This window comes from Rhipicephalus sanguineus, chromosome 8 (genome assembly GCF_013339695.2).
Source record: "Rhipicephalus sanguineus isolate Rsan-2018 chromosome 8, BIME_Rsan_1.4, whole genome shotgun sequence".
Taxonomy (NCBI): domain Eukaryota; kingdom Metazoa; phylum Arthropoda; class Arachnida; order Ixodida; family Ixodidae; genus Rhipicephalus; species Rhipicephalus sanguineus.
Genome location: NC_051183.1, coordinates 10459839 through 10481235, shown reverse-complemented (window position 1 = coordinate 10481235; position 21397 = coordinate 10459839). Strand labels below are relative to the sequence as shown.

The 21397-nt window shown below is 42.9% G+C and overlaps 1 protein-coding gene across 4 annotated transcripts in view; it reads left to right on the top strand.

Moving 5' to 3' along the window:
- LOC119401327 (anoctamin-5) overlaps window positions 1-21397 on the top strand; it is a 31720-nt gene that overhangs the window by 2927 nt on the left and 7396 nt on the right. For 2 of the 4 annotated variants that reach the window (XM_037668036.2, XM_037668037.2), the window contains 9 exons: window positions 5195-5265; window positions 6388-6641; window positions 10386-10481; window positions 12317-12472; window positions 17362-17409; window positions 19023-19093; window positions 19168-20155; window positions 20764-20800; window positions 20995-21106. In XM_037668036.2, the coding sequence (XP_037523964.1) occupies window positions 5229-5265; window positions 6388-6641; window positions 10386-10481; window positions 12317-12472; window positions 17362-17409; window positions 19023-19093; window positions 19168-20155; window positions 20764-20800; window positions 20995-21106 (1799 nt within the window). In that variant the 5' untranslated portion in view covers window positions 5195-5228. The remainder of the gene's footprint in view (window positions 1-5194; window positions 5266-6387; window positions 6642-10385; window positions 10482-12316; window positions 12473-17361; window positions 17410-19022; window positions 19094-19167; window positions 20156-20763; window positions 20801-20994; window positions 21107-21397) is intronic. The other 2 variants (XM_037668039.2, XM_049418747.1) reach the window with 2 other exon arrangements.

Below are 21397 nucleotides of genomic sequence, written 5' to 3'. Positions count from 1 at the left end.
TTAATGAGAACCAGTTATCTTTTCGTCTACTTAAATTTCTTCTCATTTATAACATAATTATTACAAATAACGTCCCCTATACTTTCCTTGGCTTGATTGTCTGTTGGTTCTAATTAATGTTGTTTCTAACAAAGAAAAACGAACCCTTAATTGCCCCTTCGCTTGTTTATGTACATTTACACATTTAAAGAAGTTGAGAAATGTAACAAAATTACATGTTTAATTGAAGAGTGAGGACACTGAGAAGCTCTGTATTTGTCAAGTGCTTACCGTAAAAAGCCCATGGGCCAAGGAGGTGATGGAAGAAGTGCACCTTTTGTTTATTTGTTTGTTTCCAGTTAAGTACACAGTACGAGCGCTTTTCAAAAAGTAAGGGCCCTTTGCTAATATTAAATATTTACATATTAGAATGAGGCTTTAATTGTGCAACACTGTCTGTTAATTCTTCGTGAAGGTACTGAAGTTACTGTGCTGACTTAGTAGTCGTCTGCTTGTCGGGGAATGCAAACGACAGTGTCTGCGAAAATCGTTGCTCCCGCCTGTTGTGAAGTGCGAGCTGTAATTCAATTTTTGCTTGCAAAAGGATCATCAGCTTCTCAAATTTATGTGGAATTGTGCCTGGTTTATGTACGTGAAGTGATGAATCAAGAAAAGGTAATCAAATCGTGTCGAGGCTTCACAAGTGGCCACACAAATGTACATGACTAAAAGCGGAGAGGAAGGGCCAGAATCCAGACCAATGAAACTGTTCAACAAGTGGACCGGGCATTGCGATTAGATCGACGGCTGACAGTTAGTTGTCTGTCGGATGGATTTCCTCTTGTCAACTGCACTATAATTTGCACGGTTGTAACTGAAAAGCCCAGATATCACAGTGTGTGCAAGGTGGGTACTAGAAATGCTTACTGGCCAACTCAAACAGCAAGGAATTCCCAGGTGGTGAACTTCTATGCAGAGGGTCTAAAGAAACTGGTGCATCGGTGCGAAAGGTGCTTAGAATTTAATGGTGATCATGTAGAAAAGTGAAGTAGTCTTGTGCTAAACTAAACCAGCCAATAAACACTTTTACTAACGAATATCTATTTTTCGGGGACCAAACGGCCCTTACTTTTTGAATAACCCTCATACTTAGTGTGAGATCACGGTATTCATGCTCTCCTGAATCTATTCCATCTAAAATTTCCACCTTACTATATAATGGTGATCATGACTTGGTACTTAAGGTAGTGCCGGAATCATAGGATAGTCACAGCAGTGATTCAGCTAGAAGGTATTTTTGATGTTTTTGTGGAAGAGCCATGGAAGCTTAGGCTGCTTTAACTGACATGTTTGTAACTTTAGTCCACGTTTTCATTTGCACAGACATGCTTCCCCTGAAATAAGGAACCTGATTAGTAGGCACATCATTAATTCTGCCGAAAAGACTTAAAGGACGTTTGAGCTTCGCTTGCAAGAGTAGAACACGATAGTGTAATCAGGCCCCAATCACATCTTATAATTAGCTAGACAGCCTTTGCTTCTCGGTGGACGCTTTAACCATGCAGGATGGAAAGGAATGCCTGTGTGCATAACATTGGTAATTTTAAACCCTCCAAGAACACATGCCTGCTGCAAGTACAGTTGCGAAGTGCCCACTACACGTACATTTTGCCATCATTTTGCGAATTAGCCAAGTACCCACTGCGCCTCCGTAAGGCAATATGACCACTTATGCAGCTGCAGACTAATTGATGCTGTTGCTGATGATGGCGATTAATTACGCTTCCCACTCGTTGCACAATTCACACGGTGTGACGCCTAATCTAATTCTACGCTGCTGCCATGCGTTTACTTCATGCGTTTACATGTGTTTACTTTAGAATCAATCATATTTTTATTTTCGTTCTTCGTTTACACGATAAAACAAAAAAAGGTAGCAAGAGAAAAAGCTGCTTCATCGCAGCTTGACAGAGCTCCTGCCACCCGTACATAGGCAACATAGAGCAAAATACATAAGCGAAAAATGAATACAGAATAAAGTATTTATCTTCTATTTACACTTCAATGGCCTCACAGAACATCTGTGTAACAGAATATGAAATAAAGGAATAAATACAATAAATACGAACAGTAATGAAACTACATCGCGACACGTGTTTACTAATTACTATAAATTATAGTACACCATTTTCTCATAATACCATTGGTGTTAATCAGACATAGTATAATTGAATGAAGAAAATTTATTTAAGGTGCAGAGTTCTTTTTTTTTTCCACAACAGTTGCAGGAACAGGTGTGTCTCTGTCGTATAACACTGCTTGCAATGCAGAAGACCTAGGTTGAATTCCCCCTCCATCCCATGATTTTTGTTATTTGCATCCATCACGAATTTTTGCTCATGGACAAGCCAATTTTTCGCTCACAACCAACGACGCCAACACCGATGTTGGCACAGGAATTTCTGCGGCATGGGTTCTTTAATGCTATCACGTTAATATTGCACTTCTTTTCTGCATTTTTTTGTTGACTGCAAGCCACAGATTTATGTTCTTCATTTGGACATCGCCTTTGTTCATGTCATTGTGTAATGGCCTGGGTTGTGCCGATCAATTTGAAGGATTTTGTAAAAATGTCATCTTTAAAATTTTCTTATTTTTATTTGCACATTTGTACAAGGACACCGATTAAAGTGTTGTACAGCTGCATGCCGTTGGAGGCTGTGCTACATCTGACAGCATCTCTGTAGTCCTGTAGAGTTTTGAAGTGTCGTTATTCTGAAAAAGAAAAAGAAATGTACCCTAGTCCTTCAACATTGACATTTCTGGGTGCACTTACGTTTCTGCAGAAACTAGCACAGAGAGTGCTAGGCAGCCACTATTGCTCTGAAAGGTTTCCAAATATCTATGTCCTGAAATGCTTTGCTCATACCAGTGTCACACAGTCACTTTTGATCGTGAACTGTGCTGATTGAAATAGAATTTCTTGATCGTGATTGGCTTCATACACAAGCTGCAGAGTGAGAAATTTGATCTCGATCAGACCTAACCGGGATCGGCATTGCACCTTGTAACATCGGTATCATATGCAAAGACTTTATGGCTAATAAATAAAATCCTTCAACACTGGGACAAAACTGGTGCCACTTGGTTGGGAGAGGTTGTCCCCCTCACTCCCGCATCCATGAACTTTTCCTTGACAAAGAGTGACAAGCATTATTCAAGCTGTTTTATGGAGTTTGAAGGAGAAAATATTTCAAAGAATCTTTGTTTTTTTCTGCTTTGAATCTGTATATGAGCAGGAGTTAAGTTCTCGTTGATATCCATGATTTTGTTCAAGCTTTTTTTCTGTGTACCGATATTCAAAATTGATTACATGGGGAGGGAGCATGAAGGAGACATGAAATCATGAAAGAAAAATCGCTAGAGCGTGGTATGCAATGAGCGGAATGGCTGTGTAGGTTAGGCATAGCTTAATTATACAAAAGAGCACAGGCATGCCTAGCCAGCAAGTTCCGCTGCTAACAGCAAAGGTTTAAGGAAAGAAGAGTATTTGAATGTTTGTCAGTGTGTTAGGGAAAGGACACAAATTTTGACTGATGGTAGTTCCTTGTAGATGTTTGGGTGGCAATGATACATAGCTATTTACACATCAAATTAGTGTTATTCTAACAATTTTTGAAGAAATTTTCAAAGCTTGATGTGGCGAATATTTGGCAAAGAATTCTGTATGCAAAAGTACACTGGACATTAGCGAACTGGATAAACTGTGTGAATAAAGAATGACCTTGGGGCTACCTAGGTTCTTCTTAGATACATTAAATGACAACACTGATGCGAAGGCAGGCAACAAAATACAGTAGACTCTCATTAAACGGAACCTGAAGGGACCAGGAAAATGTGTTCCATTTAACAGGAGTTCCGTTTACTGAGAGATGAACTGCATTGTAGCGTTCAGGTACGAAACCAATCATATCGGAGTCAGTTGTTCCATTTAAGCAGCAGTTCCGTTTAACAGATTTCCGTTTACTGAGAGTCTACTGTATACAAGAAATGCATTTTCTGTGGACCATGCATGCCCGAAGTGTGAAATTCCTCTGGCGCTTGTATGACCATTGCAGGGCATTTTTTATTTGCCGATTTATTGGAAGAAGTCACGTTCACCATGTTGCGCACTTGAATGAGTTTAGTGCATTGTGGGAGGACACGCAGATGTAACACTGTACAGGTGAAGCTTGATGTGAATGACTAGCCTTGAAGGTGCAGTGCACTGTTGCGTTTGTGTCAACGTAATTGTGTGAAGGTGCATTGGTGCACTTCTATCATGCCCCCTGGTCTAAATTAAGCAGCGCTTTGGACACATTTAACCCATTTGTGTTTATTCGGATATCTTTTGATCCTGTAACACTGACAGTGCCCCATGCTGCATTTTTAATGCTTACAATGGGGGCAGTGTAAGATCTGTAAGTACTATTTTTCATGTGCAGAGCCTTGCTTGCATTTTATTTTGTGCTTCAAGTTTCAAGCTGGCATGAAAAGCATGCTGCATCTTTCTACCTTTTGCTTATGCTACATTTCTTATGTAATGAAAAGTTGAAATTATGCAATCTTTTAACAATGTAAGTGTGAGGTCTCGTTCAAAAGCCTTGTTCACTAATTAGTGAGTGTTGCAGAAGCCAAAATGTGAGCCATTTTGCCAGTCACCACAATGCAACCGCCCAGTTAATACACTCTGAGGGTCAAGGTATGATGCAGTTGAGGGGTTGACGTTCTGCTTTTGTGTTTCTAATAGAGACTTGCTTGCCAAACAAACAAAATATTCCTGATTTCTTGATTTCCTGCATTTATCGAGTGAATACATATGGTTACGACTGCGGAGGTCAACAGCACACCCAAAATAGGTAATAGCGTTTTAGAGCATTAACAGTGATTTGTTACTTTTCTAATTGGAGCCAAATGTCATTATAGCAAAGTCACATTTGACACAAGAACGACTTCGTTGTATTAGAAAATTCATTATAAATGTATATCTGCACCACTGTATAAATGGCTAGACTATTCTTCATTTACTTCATTGTAAGAGATAATTCATTATAAACGTATATTCGTAACACTGTCTATGACAAGACTGTTTTTTGTTTGCTTTGTTATAAGCAGCAATTCTTTATAACCAATAGTTTGTTATATCAAGGCTTGACTATGTTTTCTTGCACTGCAGGCCTCACTGCTCTGGTGGCAAGAGCTGCTGAGTCATGGCTGCCAACATCTGGCAGGATGCTCTGAACGCTGGTAAGCGTAGTTTTTTTTAGGTGTATACACAACTCAGTACTTCACGTGCTCTTTTTCACATGGTTTGCTGCTTGTCTCTAGGCACACTGGCCTCACCGTGATGTGGCTTGATTACACCCTCACATGTAACTCTGTCATGTCTGTTTGTTTCAAGTGTTGTGTTCTTCATACCTGTGCGTGTGTATTTAGAGTGTTCTTTTGTCTTACTTTTCTCCTGTGCTGCTCAATGTGGCCTCGCGTGCTGCACTTGCAAGTTGCACTAATGCTTTCGCCATCCTGCACCTCAACCCGCACCAGTTACCGTACAAGGTTGGTGTACTTTCTTGCTTTGCTAATGCCACTGATGCATTTCTTTGACCTTGCATTCAGAATTCGACTGTGGGTAATTTGACGTAGCATAATTAAAAAACCTAACAGCATGTCAAAGGTAAAAGACGAAAATAAATTCTGTGTCCATTTTAAAGTTGTCTTGCTTTCTTCATTTCCCACATATAACGACCTTGCATGTCTGTGGTGGCATTTTGACACCTTTGCAGTCTATTTGCTTCAATTCTGCAGTTCCCACATTTTGGCACAGCGTTTTCACACATTTGTCTTTTTGTTTTGTGCATTTTACTTATTCCTCAGGTGCATGTCATATTGTTACAGTCATAGCTGCAACCCCGCTACAATATTAATGCATTAATAGTGGACGTTAAAACTACAATTATGCGAAATAATAGTGGTCAAGTTATGTTTGAGTTATATATAGTAACTGGATGGACAGCAAGATCGTTGAGCCATTTTACCATTGTGAAGCGTGGCCCTTCATGCATCAGTTCACTGTCAAGTTACTTGACAGAGAAATCGCATATCTGCAAGATTAACACCTCATCAAAAGCCTGTAAAGCTCTTGTCATTCATTTTTCTGTGTTTATCGTGTGCCTTTTTCTTGTTTTTCTCTGCCATCCTCTACCTCTATTGGAATTCAGCACCTATGTTGTGTGCTCCTTTCTGGGTGTCCCATTTCTGCGGTGTTTGAAAGTGTATATGGCTGCAGAAGAGCACATGCGTGTTGTGACACCCCTCCTAGGCTATGTCCCCGACTGTGAGCAAGACATGTAATGAGGGCCGTTTTTTCAGAGCGCGCAGCCAGCGCGTACGAGAGAGCGCTAGACGAAGAAAGTGTGCTGGTAGCCCTGGGCGACATGAAGGCATCACCCAACGGGGACGGCACTGCCGCCCTGGTGGACGAGAGTGGGTGCGTCTATCTGAGTGGCTCTAGGCGCAAGGTGGACTTTGTGTTGGCCTACTCTCCAGCCAAACACCAGGCCATCCGGGACATCTTTGAGGAGGAGCTCAGCAAGGCAGGCCTGGTGCTCGAACACGTCCCACAGGCAAGTGTCTGCAAGAGGGGAGCACTCCAGTGTGAACAACGTCTGCAGTTGTACATTTCCGGTTGTATGTTTGTAGAAATATATCATCCTCAATGGGCCCTGAAACACTTTTCCAAGTAACTGTCAAATGACTTCATTAAAGGAGCTTATTGCGTCACGAATTAACTGCCGCAAAAATTTTTAGAATCCATCAAGTACGAGTGAGTTACAGGGATTTGTCACACACTTTAATTGTTCTCCCTCCTTTCATAGCAGCGAACGCACTGAAAGCTACACGGTGGATGACAGTGGGGCAAGAAGCTACGCCCGTTCGCCAGTGCGTGTCATGGCCTTGAGCGCTTCCTTTTCTTTTTTTTTTCTTTGAACGTGCGCTTACTTGCAGTCTGATTGTGAGCGTGCGTGCAGGCATGTCGTGGCATCTTGCAGCAGCTGCAGTAACAATGCAGCTCATGATGCTCTAGTAAGCCAATGGCCATGGACTTTGTGTTTATGATCTGGTCATTTTGGATTATCGTCTGGTCATTTTGGATTTGTCGAGAGAAGAGCGAGCGATTTCTAGCTGAATTTGAGAATTAATTGTAAATTCCAGACTGTGTGCTGCATTATAATGTTTGACTCGCATGCTCTCAGGAGCCTTGATTACCAATCGGCAGCGTCTTCTGACCATGCTCAAGAAGTGTTGCAGGGCCCCTTTAAGGGGGGAAGAGGCACTTTGACATGAAGCATCTTTTTATTTAAGTTAGGATGATGAAAACTTCGGTGATCATGTATTTACATGTGTAAATATCAAATATGAACTCAGTTTTTATGTAGCCCTTACGACAATTTTTTTAAATTAATCATTCATTAAAATTTCGTTTAATCACCTTTTTAATAAATTGGCTACTCGGATCCTGCTGAATTAAATGTCATTGCATTCTACAGTTATCAAAGAGTGCAAAAAGCAAATTTTATCGTTCTAGCTTTCCTACAACAAAAGTTATGAAGCTTCAAAATCCGCCATTCGATTACCGAGAAAATGTATTTTTGTTATTTTCTCTCTTGTAAAAACTTACGCTTTTCTATAGTAACATATGACACTTTGTTGCACTCACTAAACATCCAGCTTTTCAGTAATACAAAAATGATCAAACTTGAGTGTACCAAAGCTGAGAAACGCTCGCTAAAAGAATGAAAGGTGGCCAAAAAATTGAAACTGAGAAAAAAGCAAAAAACAAAACTCTGTATATTCAAGGAGCGCTACACAAGTAAAAATGCTTTACTTTGCAAATAAACGCCTTAGAAGACACCAGGAGAGTAGCTTATCACATTTTCCAATCGAAACGGCCCCAGTGCATGTCATTTCAAGCAGTTTGTTGATTGCGGAGAAGTCGACGATGCCGTAGTTAGCCGCCGTCGGGTCAGAGCCCTCGCACGCTGTTGCGAGCGTGCGCAGCTTGCACTCGCTAGCGGAAGTTGCCGATAAGCTGGAGATCTTATCTTCAGTCTTTTTCTGCTGTTGCGCACGATCGGCGCTAGTCAAGAACGTCGTGTCGATCCTTCTACCACGCTTCCTATCACTGACGTCATCGAGGCGGCCGCCGACACAGGTGAAGTCGGCATTTCGACCGATGAATCGCGTTCCGCCACCACGCCGTCCTCCGCTGGATGCGCTTCTGATGCACCCGAGCCGTCATATCGCTTTTTTTTTTTTCGAATTTATGAGCGCTGCGCAACTTTCGATATGGCTTCGCCACGATCAAAGTTCCAAAACGCGGCCGAGAGCGTAGGCCTAATTCACCCCCGGCGGCTGCGGCGCACTTCGTCTAGCTCGCTTGGCGCCGTGCCAGTAAGCCGCCGCAACGTGCAGTTTTTGTTGAGGATGATAATAACGCCTGCTCCAGTTTCTTGCCAGCTTGCGCGGGTTGGAACTTCACGGACGTAAATCGACGAGAACAACACAGTTATACTACGGCGACATCAACTTGCCGCTTTGCGTGCACTGTAGCAGACAGCGCGGGAGGCCCGACGAATCGGAAGGCGTTATTTAGTCATGTGGGCTCACTGTGCCAATAGGCTCACGCGGAGGGACCTTTTTTTGGCGCGGATTTTCTACGTGAATTCTGAGTGGACGGAAACAAGGGCGGCGGGATATTCAAGAAAAAGCGCGGCTCTTTCGAATGCGACCAAGATGGCTGCCGTAGGTAATGTAGAACGGCAACAGTGCGGCGCTGAATAAGCCCGTTTTTTACGCGTTCATCGCTAAAATTTCGCTCGCTGATGGCACATAAAATGCTGTCACGGCTAAAATACTGATCTAAGACGCATGAAAATTGCCGAGGTTATGCATCAGTAGCGGCAGAATCCAAATAAAACATTTTCAAAAATTCGATTTCTTTTCTGATTTTCGGTCTCAAAGACCCGCTTCCCCCCTTAAGGTTCACTTTATTCCAGCATACTTACTTCTCCATATTGCAAGAAAGGTAAGGTTATTTATTTATTTATTTATTTATTTATTTATTTATTTATTTATTACGTATACCTACAGTGCCCAAGTTGGGCATTATCGTGGGGGGTTAATTATACACATAAAATTGCAATAAAATGTCACAAATCAGCAGAATCAAAACTATAGAACGAGCATATTTATTTATTTATTTATTTGTTTATTTATTTATTTATTTATGAATACCTCACAGGCCTTCGAGAAGGCATTTCACAAGGGGGGAAAATATGCTTACATAATCATCATAAACAAGCATTTCCCATCACAGGGTCGGCATACAAGCGTGGCAGTAGGCATACGAACTGGTACATCAGTCCATTGCAAAGATGAGGATAGATGAAAATGTTTGATTAACATGTAGAAAGATGCAGGAAAAGAAAATAAAGCAAGAAATATTTGACGATAGAAATTTTTGATGAGGAGGTTAAAAAATGCATTGTGTTTCAATTCGGAAGTGATGTCGTCTGGGGGTCCAAAGACTGATAGCATGAGGCAAAGCTGAAAAATCAAAATGATGGTCTTTAGTGCTTTTTCTAATAAGTAATTGTAGGTGAGGTGTAGTTATATGTATACATTTTCTATAAAATTAGTTTCACGACAGCTTAAAATATACGCATAGTCTATTCATTGTCTTCATGCAGTATGAGAAAGCACAAATTTGTTATACATCGGTTCCAAGCTGTGGCATGTTTTGCATCTCACTGAACATAGTACTCGTGCTTCAAACAGCGTGTACACCTGCAGCAATATACAGCACATTTGAGTGAAATGCAGGTACCCTGAGCATACGGGTATCTAGTTTGGTTCCCCTGATGCTCAATATTTGCTGATTTTTATTTGGCCACACTCGATTGAACTGGTAAGAACAAGTCGCATCCACAAATACGGCCATGCACCTCAAGGGGATATAAGGACTTTGCAGACTTTCACTCACATTTTGTGGAAGCATTTGTAGAAGCACTTGTGTCTGTTTGTTCCTGTCCTATGTTCTTAAGAGAAGTGCAAATAAACGTGCCATGAATTCTAGAGAAAGATACTATGTACAGTAGAACTCTACGCTTGCACATCAAAAAAAAAAGACAACTACCAAAGGAGATTCTACATGGATTTCTTTCCTCTTTACATTGATGAGTCAGTGTTGCTGTGGTTGCTCTTGCAAAAAAATGTTGTAAAAAAGCAGATGTTTATTTGCTGTGTTTACACTTTCTCAACTTGTAACTTTTTATTAGTTTATGTAATGAGCTACATTTGACTTGCAGAATCCGAGTGGCCTCTGCTTTGTGAAGATCCATGCACCTTGGGAAGTGCTCAGCTGCTTTGCTGAGATCATGCGCCTCAAGATGCCCGTCAAGGAGGTACTCCAGTGTTGCCTGCATTGTTTCATGCTACGCAATGGTGGGGGGGACACACGTTTCGCAGTTTTGATGTGCTGGATGTTTGTTTTCAATTTGTCAATCTTGCTTGCAGCTAGGCAGCCTTGGCGACGTCTTGGTGAACGTAAGGTTGTGGGTCCAATTCCCAGATGTTAACGCCGCATTTTGATATGGACAGAGCACACAAACACCTTTATATAGGTATTCTCAGGTTTACATGCGTGCTAAATAATCCCTGGTGGCCAAAATCAGTCTTAAGACCGCCTACTGCATTATCTCTTACACAATTTCTCGTGTCCACAAACCAATCTAGCACTTATCTTTTGTTTTCCTTATCGGTTTTGTGCCCTTAAAAAAAATTAAGGGCACAAAAACGGGCATGGTGCATAAGTTAACTATAATATCGGTTTGTAAATATTAACCTGATTTTTTTGTGAAGCATAAAAACAATAGGGAAAATGAGAATAAGAATAAGGTTTGTTTGTGAATGCAGGGAGTGTTGCTTTGGGATGGCAAACCGCATTAAGAATCAGTCACATACAGCTGCATGGAAAGTCCTCATGGCAGAGTATTAAGTGCAACATTAAGTGCAACTTAATGTTGCACTTAAGGAGACATTCATTACACTCATTACATAATATACATGCTCACTGCCTGCTGGCTGACTAACTGACTGACCGACATACAATTACGGGCACACATGTCTACTACGAAATGACCTGTATTGTGAAGTATTCTTTACGTCCTGGCTGTATTGTCGGAGTTATGGCCCAGTCTTTATGACAGAGTGACTTGTGTAAAAAACGTATATTCTAGGTCCAAAGCACTTCGTTATGTAGGCATTTGCCTCTATTTTGCATCTGGCATTAAACTTAAACAGATATTTTGGTTGGTGCAAGAATGCACTACCATAGTTAAAAGTTCAATGAATGCCGATCAGTCAAAGGGGATATGTACTGCTGTACCTAATAATGCATTGACTTAGATAATTTGTAGTATGATTGCCCTATATGGCTTGTGTGCTCACATCGAGGTACGTTGAGACAAGCAGCCTATGAGGCATCTGATACATTGAAAATTTTCTTATTATTTAGGCAACGGTTTTTCAAGTGACTGTAAAATGATGCATTATGTTGGATTGCCTCAAGTGAGGCGAGGCAGGTTCAATACATGCAGCATTCATAGCAGGCTCAATTGAATGTCAACAAGATCCGAAACTTCTGTTTCAGAAATGTGGCGCATATGTATTAGAATGTGCTATTACATCCACCAATTCTGGGTTGTGGGTTTCCGCTGCACTGGCAGCAAATTGATTTTTAAAAATTTTTTCTACATCCTTTTTTATTTCAATTCATCTCTTAATTACTGCACATCAATCAAAAGGTACAAATAATGCCTCCTATGCTTTTCTTGGCATCATTACTTGCTGGCTTCATATGGTTACACCTATTAAATCTCGTTTAGTGGCGGCACGTAACACATGGTGGCAAATAACACGTTTACAGGCTGCGAACGGTTTAGGGAACTCATGATGACATTAATGCGCCTTATAAACCCTAATAAGGGATAAGTTCTGGGGAAGATGCAAGCTTGCAGAGAGGAAAAATTCTTCAACACGGGGTGTCGCTGGAGCCAATGTTCTGACAAGCAGTGTTTTCTTCTTGTGAGTTTCAGCCTTGAAGAAGACAGGACCACTTGTTGAAACATTGGCTCCAGCTCCCTGTGCTCAAGAGTTTTTCTTCAGTATAAACCCTGAAACTCATGGTACACACTTCAATGCGGCCACAAAATTTGCGCGTCTCTTTGCCACCTGCTAGCTGCCGAACCAAAACCGCCTTGGCAAACCTGCGAAGCGTCGGAGAGTCCTAAGGTGGGACTCCGCGAAAAATGATCGCGTTCCGGGATTCATGGGTCTGGTGGGTGGAGCTGCCCAAGAAAATCTCTCACCAGAATGTCGTTCTGAAGACTCGTCGGTAAGTGTAGGGCTTGTGATCGGGCAACGCTGTGTTGGTAAGCTTCGCTACCTGGTGCACTTGGTGGAGGCGGCACTCTGGCTTTGTCTTCGAGGCGCACGATTGGATGGGGCTTGTGTGTTGGGAGCTGGCAGTTGGGAAGCAAACAACTTCCACCTGTGAAGTGACCTTCTCCATAGGGGTCATCAAAATCATCGCGAGCTAGTTCCACTGACATACCTATTGCATTTTTGTTTTTTCATCGTATGAGACGCGCTTGTATTACCCCTAAGAACAAACCCTCCCGAGGTATAGGTACTTTTGAGCATATCAACTTGCTGCAAACTATGTTTCCTTAGGGACACTAAAGAAAGAACAATTAAGCTCTGTTATTAAATTATCTTTAAAGCAGGCCAGATACCGAAATCACAAGTCGTGATTTTTTTTTGTATCTGTTACTATACACAGCTTCTGGGAGATGCATCGTTGTTCCCCCAGCAACTCAAGTTCCTTCGCATCTTTTTCCCTTTAAAAATTCTTGTGATCAGGGTCAGATAACTTTTCAGTGATGCAAATAAGAGCGCTCAATGTCACAGAGGTTGCGACCACCAAAGCGGTGATGACCTCCCGAGTCATCTGCTCGATTTCACACACGCGTTCACACTTTGGGCACTTGTGTCTCCCTGCCACGTTTTGGCAGACACAGCCACAGAATTTCTGAAAGTGCCGTCAAAATCAGCATCTTTAACATCCTGCTAATGTGTTCTCAAGAATGACGTTTTCACGATGGCTGTTGTAACAGGCCCAGAGAAGGGAGCCACATTTAGTTTCTCAGCATTAAACTTGAAATACCGTTTAGCCATAAGTTACAGTTCGTGAAGGCATTACTTTTGAGTGTGTGAATACAAGCTGAGGTCAATTTATGCTCTGAAATTGTTGTGTACACTGTTCTAATATTAACAGAAAAGCCATGTTTACCTTGAGAAAAGGATTCATGAAACAGAAAAGACTTCAAAAATGATACAGGTGATGGCTTTCTACCTTGTTGGCCATCCATCCTGGATTTGGATGGTGTATGCCTTGGCATAGTTACTCTTTTATTGATAAAGATGGTGTGCATTTGTATTTTTAGAGAGCCCGAGCTTGGCAAGTCTGTAAAACATTTACCTGCCAGAATGGTCTAAAAATATGAGAAACACGTTGAGATTTGGTACATCTCTGACTTACTGGTGGTGGCATTCTGGTCAGAAAAAGAAAGAAAGAAAAAAAGAAAGAAAGAAGCTTCGATGTTTATTACCTTTTCTGACGTTTACTTCTATTGTGAAGTTAAATATGGTTTTTGTTACTTTCTGGTTTTGTTCAGTGTGCACTTAATGGTTCTTGCAACACTTTCCATTTCATTTCTTTCCTCTGCGATCAGTTGGTGTGCGATGGCCTTTCTAAAGCTGGTACTGTTTGTCTTTTGCTGCACAATTGCTTATGTTTGTCCAAAATGCTTGCTGCTCTATTCAGAGATATATCGGACACTCCTAATTATGTATCACTAGATTCAGTTGCTGTCTACTGTCCAATTTATGCCATACAATTTATCTGTGAATGCTCTTATTTTTGTGCTCCTTTTACAGCAGAGCTGTTATGCTGGAGGTTTGCCATGTGCCGTAGATAGAAAATTATCATCATCGTGAACCGGCACGTGCTCTCTTCGTCCTCTTCTGCTTTGCTCCCAGAACACGGACGCCGATTTGTCCAGCATGGGATGCAATAACTGATGGGCGAGAGAATGAGAATGGAGAGAGAGATAAGAAAGAGCTAGAGCAAAAGATAGAGATAGAAAGAGAGATATTCTTGGCGAGGCTTAAACCCGCATATCCATGATCCGAAGGCAAGCGTCGTCACCACTCGACTATCCAGGCACGCTAGCAGAGAATAGCATAGCCTTGTGTAGTGTAGTGTAGCATGGGATGGGGAAGGGAAGTGAGGGTGATAAGGAGGATAGATGTGAGGGTGAAAAAAGATAGAAAGAGATGAATGAAAGAGAGAGATAGGAGGCAACATTACTATATGTGAGCGTTATTAAGTTTATCTGCCCATTGTCTTTTGTTCTCGAGCCTTTATTGTTCTGTATTAGTTCTAGTTTGTACCATTACATGTATTATGCCATCCTTGTATATTTCTTTTATGTGTATTGCCCCTCCTGCTTGGGCCAATTCGCCTGCAGTATTTTGAAATAAATAAATAAAATAAATAAATAACATCTACGCACAGTGAGAGGAAGTGTCAAAGAAAGACATAGAAAGAAAGCAAAAGAAAGGGAAGAAAGAGAAAAAGTTAGAAAGACGAAGAGAGAGAAAGAGATAGAAACAAACAGACACAAAAAAAGATAGAAAGAAAAGAGAACAAGTATAGTCATGTATAGTATAGTATAGAGAGAAGCGAGAGGGTAAAAGCCAAGCCAAGCCAGGACCAATCGGGTGCCCACCAATTTTGCAGTGATCCAGCTTTGCACAACTTAGCGCAAGCTGCACCAATTTTTTTTTTTTTTGTAATGTCTTACACAACTCAAGAGTATAAAGAGTAAATTTTGTGAACAGTAGCGTAGAGGGCAAATGGTGACTGACTATATACAAGTTTTCTCTCGCAGGTCTTGTACTGAATTGCGAGTCCTGTGCATTACCATGTTTTACAATGCTTGCTTGTTGTCATAGTAGTTAGACTAACTCTTGGTGCCCTTTGAACTAATATTGATTGCTATTTATCGATTACCATACCGCTCTATGAGTTTTGAAGTAGCCTAACATTTTTGTTAGCCTTCATGTGCAGTTCTTGCAGTTGTGATATCAGAGCAAAAACATTAGATTTCAACTGTTGCTGGTTTTAAAAAGAGAGATAGCAACTTGGGCAGTTTGGTAATACTTCATGGCAGATATAAATTAGTGCAGAAAAACAACAGAAATTGGACATCAGAACGATAAAAAAAAGTTCTTCTGAGTGCACCTTTTTGAATGTGCACTGTATTGGCTTTAAGACACGTTCTGTGCCTTGTAATCATGATTGTCAAAATGCTGTCTGCTTAGTTACGCTTAACTGAGCTAACTCTATCCAAGTATGTTATAAACTACTGCTGCTGTGTGCTCGTTAAATTTGAAATATCGCTCCTCTGTTAGGTACCAAGAATACCAATGTAGCTGATACAGAAATGTAGGTGATGTAGAAATGTTTCTAAACTATGTAGTGCCTCCACAGCATACAAGAGCCAGTCAAGTGTTTTAATGTATGAAATTTTAGAGTGCTTGTGTGCATGACTTGCATGCATTAGGGTGGTGGGAGGGAGGATGATGCTAACGTGTGCCACTTGGTAAGTTGTAATTGCAAGAAACAGCACGCTGTCAGGACAGCAGGTTGTTGTTCCATGTTGTTGTACGCCAACAGGCTGGCAACGTCTGAACACTTTGTTCCGTGCACCATTAAGATGACAGCCTCTCATTGGTTTTGCTATGCCTTGATGTTGGTGTGTATAGCGCAGAATTGACTTAGAAGAGGACAAAAGAGAATAAAAGAGGGCTGAATTCCAAGTGCTTTATTATTTAAAGGGGCAGGATATATACACACTGGTTATTAGCGGTACCGCAGTCATATTGAAAGCACAAGAAACGGAATGAGCATATATCCGCCATTGCCTTAAAGCCTAGCAAAGTGACCACACCCAGGCTGTGAAAGTGCGATTGAGGGAGTGCTGACGCAACTGTCGTCAAGGTTACAGCTGGTTTCAGCATCAATTACCTCTAGAGTTAGTTGGCACCTATGCCTGGCCAAAATGAAACAGTGATAGAGGAGCCAAGCAAGGAGTCAGTGCTCCCCGTATGTGTCCCCCTCATATTCATTTTGTTGCACCAAGGGACAATAGTTTGTGGTCACACTGAACCCACAATCATGGCAGTTGATAGGGACATGGCCCTTCACCTCATTGTGCACATTATTACGGTGTTCGTGTAGGCAGTTGTCTGGGCATCTGCTTGTTCGTCCCACATATACATTCCCATGCATTGGTGTAATTGAATACACGATCCCGACTGCACTGCCCCCTGATAACCAATGTGTATATATTCTGCACTTTCTTATAATAAAGCAGTTGGAAGTCGGCATTCTTTTACTTTCTCCCTGTGCTTTCACATCTTGATTCTGTGTATAAGAGTAGAAGCTTGGGCAAGTTGGTTTTGGTTCATGACGTTGTGTAGCACAGCACGTGAATGTAGGAAAAAGGGCAGAGTAGAAAAAGAGCACTGTCACCTATGTCGGAATTCAGGGCTCTCTTTCTACTCTGTCTTTTTCCCTACATTCGGGCGCTGTGTTATACAGTACACCGTTGATTCTGCACTCTATACACCACTAACACATACTGCAATCAACCTGGCCAGGCTTCCACCTTGTATGCTGTTCCTTGTTACACACATTAATAGGACGATGGCATCCTGTCCACTCTTGAGGTGCACTAGTATGATAACAGCCTGTCATTCATTCTCTTGTCTTGTATTGTTGTCCTTCCGTGTGCTGCGTCTTGCCGTGCGAGTCGCCATATCGAGAGCCCGACCGAATGCGAAGAATGTACGTTAGTGAGCAAAAGTATATGGACCACGTGAATGCGTGCTGAAATTGCTTCTGCGCCATCTAGTGGCAAGCCGTCCGCTGTCGAGGGCATTGCTGTGACGAATGCATGACCAGAGCAATGCTCTCGACAGCATACGGCTCACCGCTAGACAACGCAGATGGCAACTCTAGCATGTGCTCCTGTGGTCCTTATACTTTTTCTCACGGGTGTACATGCTGGCTCTTATGGCTGTGTGGACAATCTATTCTTTTCATACTGGATGCTTGCTGTGTGTGTATACCTTCCCTGTGTCTGTGGTTTGCAGTGGAGCTTGAGGATGCAGGAGCAGAATGCTATGCTGGACTGTGAGCCTGTAAGCACCTTTTGGCCTCTCTTGGCACAAGTACGCGGGGATGGTCTACCCGTGTGCTGTTAACTAATGCTGTCTTATGAGGACCCTGCATGAATTGCACCTTGGTTTTGGTATGGCGAACAAACCAGAGCAGCACATAGATTGCTAAATGGCAATGGTGTCATGAAAAACATGATACACCTGTGCAGTCAAAATGCAGTCAAAATTGAAAACAAACAGTCTTGCCCCTCCCTCTTGAGAGAGCCTCCCTCTTGGAATGTGGTACTCCGAAAGAACGAGCTGAACGTGTTCAGTGTGCTTGATTTCGACTGGCCGAATGTGATGTGCATCACCAGAGCACTCCAGGGCACTCTGTAATGACCAGCCAAATGGACCATAAGAAACAGGCGCTTCTCAGAACGTCACTGACCATAATTCATGAATTCGGTAGTTCATCCAGTGGTGAGCCCACAATGCATGTGCCACGAAGCAAAATGGGAAGAGGAAAAAAAAAAAGAAGGTGGGTCTCTAACATGAACATGAGACACTCCCTCTCCTCCAGAAGCTGGGACTACGCAGTGCTTAGAAAGCTAGCCAAGGCAGAGGGGTGAAGATCTCCCCTTCTGGAGGCATGGCAGTAAGGCAGTTTAATTTCTCATAACTTGTCCGATGACAAACTGATTTAAGATATTACTCCCTAATGTGATGATACTTCCTAAAATTATACTGCTTAGGCAAAATTTGAGCGCAGCTGTAAGTGTGTTTTCATACCACGGGTTCCTTGGCGGCAACCGTAATAAGCTGCGGCTGCACCCTTTACAAATTCTATGGTCCTGTCTGGTAGTCTCGTGTGGCACTCTGCTTTCTTCCTCACCCTTTTGCCATCCTCTTCGCGCTTGCTTTCATCTTTCGCTGTGTTGATTCTCTCGGTTACGACGCTCAACACAGGAGCAGGTGCTTGAGAGCTGCATTCTAAAGATTATTTTGGAAAACTGTCTCTACACACTGCCTTACAGCTTCCATTGTACAACTGAAATTTGTAATGGGGTTTGAAGGGAGCCCTTTAAGTGGAATCACTGTAGTACGATTCTGTTGAGCAAAGACATCTTGCTATCACACCAGAGTATGACAGAAATGGCGATCAATGTTTGTTATTGTGCCACAAGAACCTGTTATGTTCATGCAGGGTCTTCTTTTTCTTACATAGTGCACCTTTCTCGTGTGTATCTCTTAATAGATTAGTGGTATGGTAGCTAGAATCCCATTAAAATGTGCATCGTGTAGCACTAACATGAAGACTTTGTGAACTTGAATCCATGCAGATAAACCAGCAAAACCCAGTGGAGCTGGTTACCTTTGTATGTATCAGCCTTCCTTATTGGTTTAGATAGGATGAAAACAGTTCTGCTACACAGTACTGGATGTAGAAGAAGTATACACAGACACTGCTGAATAGCAACAATTGTTTGCCAATGGTATGTCTTTGTTCTACTTCCTGTATTGTCCTGAGTGGTAGTGCCATTTAAATCTGATCATGAACTTGCAAGAGTGACAATCGATCTTTGCGCATCAGTTTAGTTTAGCTGTGCAGATATCAGTTGAACGTAATCATGCGACACTTCTGTGATCTGCAGGTGGAAATCCGTTCAATGGGACGGCGGCAAAAACAGTTTGCCGTTACGTTTTCTATGTCCAAGGAATACCTGTAAGTCGCATGCATTGTTGGGCAAACCAGCACTTTGAATGTGACAGCATGCTTGAGGTGGTTTGTTTACGCAGGTTCGACATCCCAGAGCCTAAAGAGGACTTCTTTAGTGCAGCACAGAGGGCGCAAGTGGTGCACTTTATCCTCCAGCGCAAATCCTTCTCACGCGACACCCAGCGACGCCACTTTGGCATCGGCCGACTGCTTGCCGACGGCGTCTACCTGGCCGCTTATCCGTTGCACGAAGGTGGCTCCGACCGCACGTGCAGCGAAGACTCAGAGGCACCTCGCACGCAACTTCGCCGCAAGTGGGCTTCGCTGCTGGCGATATTTCGCTACCAACCGCTGGACGACGTGCGGCGTTACTTCGGTGTCAAGATCGGCCTCTACTTTGCTTGGCTGGGCTTCTACACCACCATGCTCCTACCGGCGTCCCTGTTGGGTCTCGGCTGCTTCCTCTACGGCGTCGCCACGCTGGGCAAGCACCGCCCCGTGCACGAGATGTGCACCGGTTCGGAGTCACAGCTGCTCATGTGCCCGTTGTGTGACAACGGCTGCGAGTACTGGCGGCTGCGCGACAGCTGCACGCAGGCCCGGCTGGGTTACCTGTCCGACAACGGCGCCACGGTCGTCTTTTCAATCTTCATGTCGCTCTGGGGCGCCGCTTTCCTCGAACTCTGGAAGCGCTACTCGGCACGCATCACTTACCAGTGGGACTTGTCCGGCTTCGATACCCTGGAAGAAAACTCGAGGCCCGAGTACTTGGCACGCTTGTCGCATCTTAAGAAGCGTGACGTGGAGCTCATTGAGCAGCAGGAGAAAGGCGGCATCGAATCTCTGTCGTTCTGGCGCATACGTCTGCCCTTCGGATTGCTGTCGGTGTCAGTGGTGCTGTTGCTGGTGCTACTCGCCGTGGCCGCTGTTGTGGGCGTCATCGTGTACCGCATGTCGGTGCGTGCTACGCTCGCACTGCAGAGTGAGGAGATGTCGAGCTTCATTCCGCTGATCACGTCCACCACTGCAGCCCTGCTCAACTTGCTGTGCATCCTTCTCTTCCACATGGTGAGCGGAAGTAATCGCAACAGTGCACACCCATATTTCTTGCTTATCATTATTGTAGAACACAACTTGCAATGCAGCTACATGGCTCATAAACAAGTTTCTTGGGGTCTCCTAGAAATTGCGACACCTGCCCCCGCTCATTCCCTTTCACGAGGGGCAGTACACTCCAACCTCCCAAGGCCCTGAGGGATCACTTCTTTCACCTACCCCAATATCATCCTTTTTTTTTTCTTGATGAACTGCGATTGAGCTTTGAATCAATGGAAGGGGAAGCTGTGATGTACAGAGCATGGCCTTTTCTTTGTTTACTTGCCTTATCTGTTCTAAAATTTATTTCACTCATTATTATTTTCTGACAGAGACATAGAGAGAGACTGCCAACACCTTGTTCAAAATGTGTATGTGTAGACACTGACTGCGCTGAATAGTTTCAAGCATGCAGTCAAAAGTGACACTCTAGCTGTTTTCCGGTGGCTCCTAGATTCGTCATAAATGCAGAAATGAATCTAGCGTTCCTCATATTGACTGTCCTTCGAAGCTTAATCAGGTGTGCAGTGTAAATGCCTTGCCAAACAATACAAAGACAAACGGTGATGTTTTTATTGCAGTTATACACACGGCTGGCTGTCTACTTGACCGAGATGGGTGAGCACCCTCCTCTCCCTTTTTCGGCACTGCCATGTGCAGCTTCACCTCTCGTGCCTTGTTCTGTTTCGGGTAGCAAGGGAAGCAACATTGTTTTTGTTGGACCATATACAACTGTGCTTCCGTAAAAAAACTTGATAGAAGCTCATAGCCTTTAGGACCAATGTGTTTTCAATGAACGTCGCTCTATGCAGAGATGCCAAGGACACAGACCGAGTACGACGACAGCCTCACCCTGAAGCTGTATCTTCTGCAATTTGTAAACTGCTATTCGTCCATATTCTACATAGCCTTCTTCAAGGGAAAGTGAGTGCTCAACTCTGGTGATGTGATGTCCTTCGATTTGCCTGCACAACCTGAACAGTTACTGCCGTGCACACTACAGATATAGCGAAGCCACTTTCATGTCAAATGCAACTTCATTATAATGAGGCTTTACAGGACAAGGTGCTGCATGTCGTCATTCATGTCACTGTACCAAAGGCACTCTCTGACCAGCACAGTATGATTAGCAAAATGCAGTGCTGGTTTACAATATTTTTGTGCCCTCTCTGTCGACAGCACTGACTTGATGAAAATGTGTGAAGCAGCAGACGA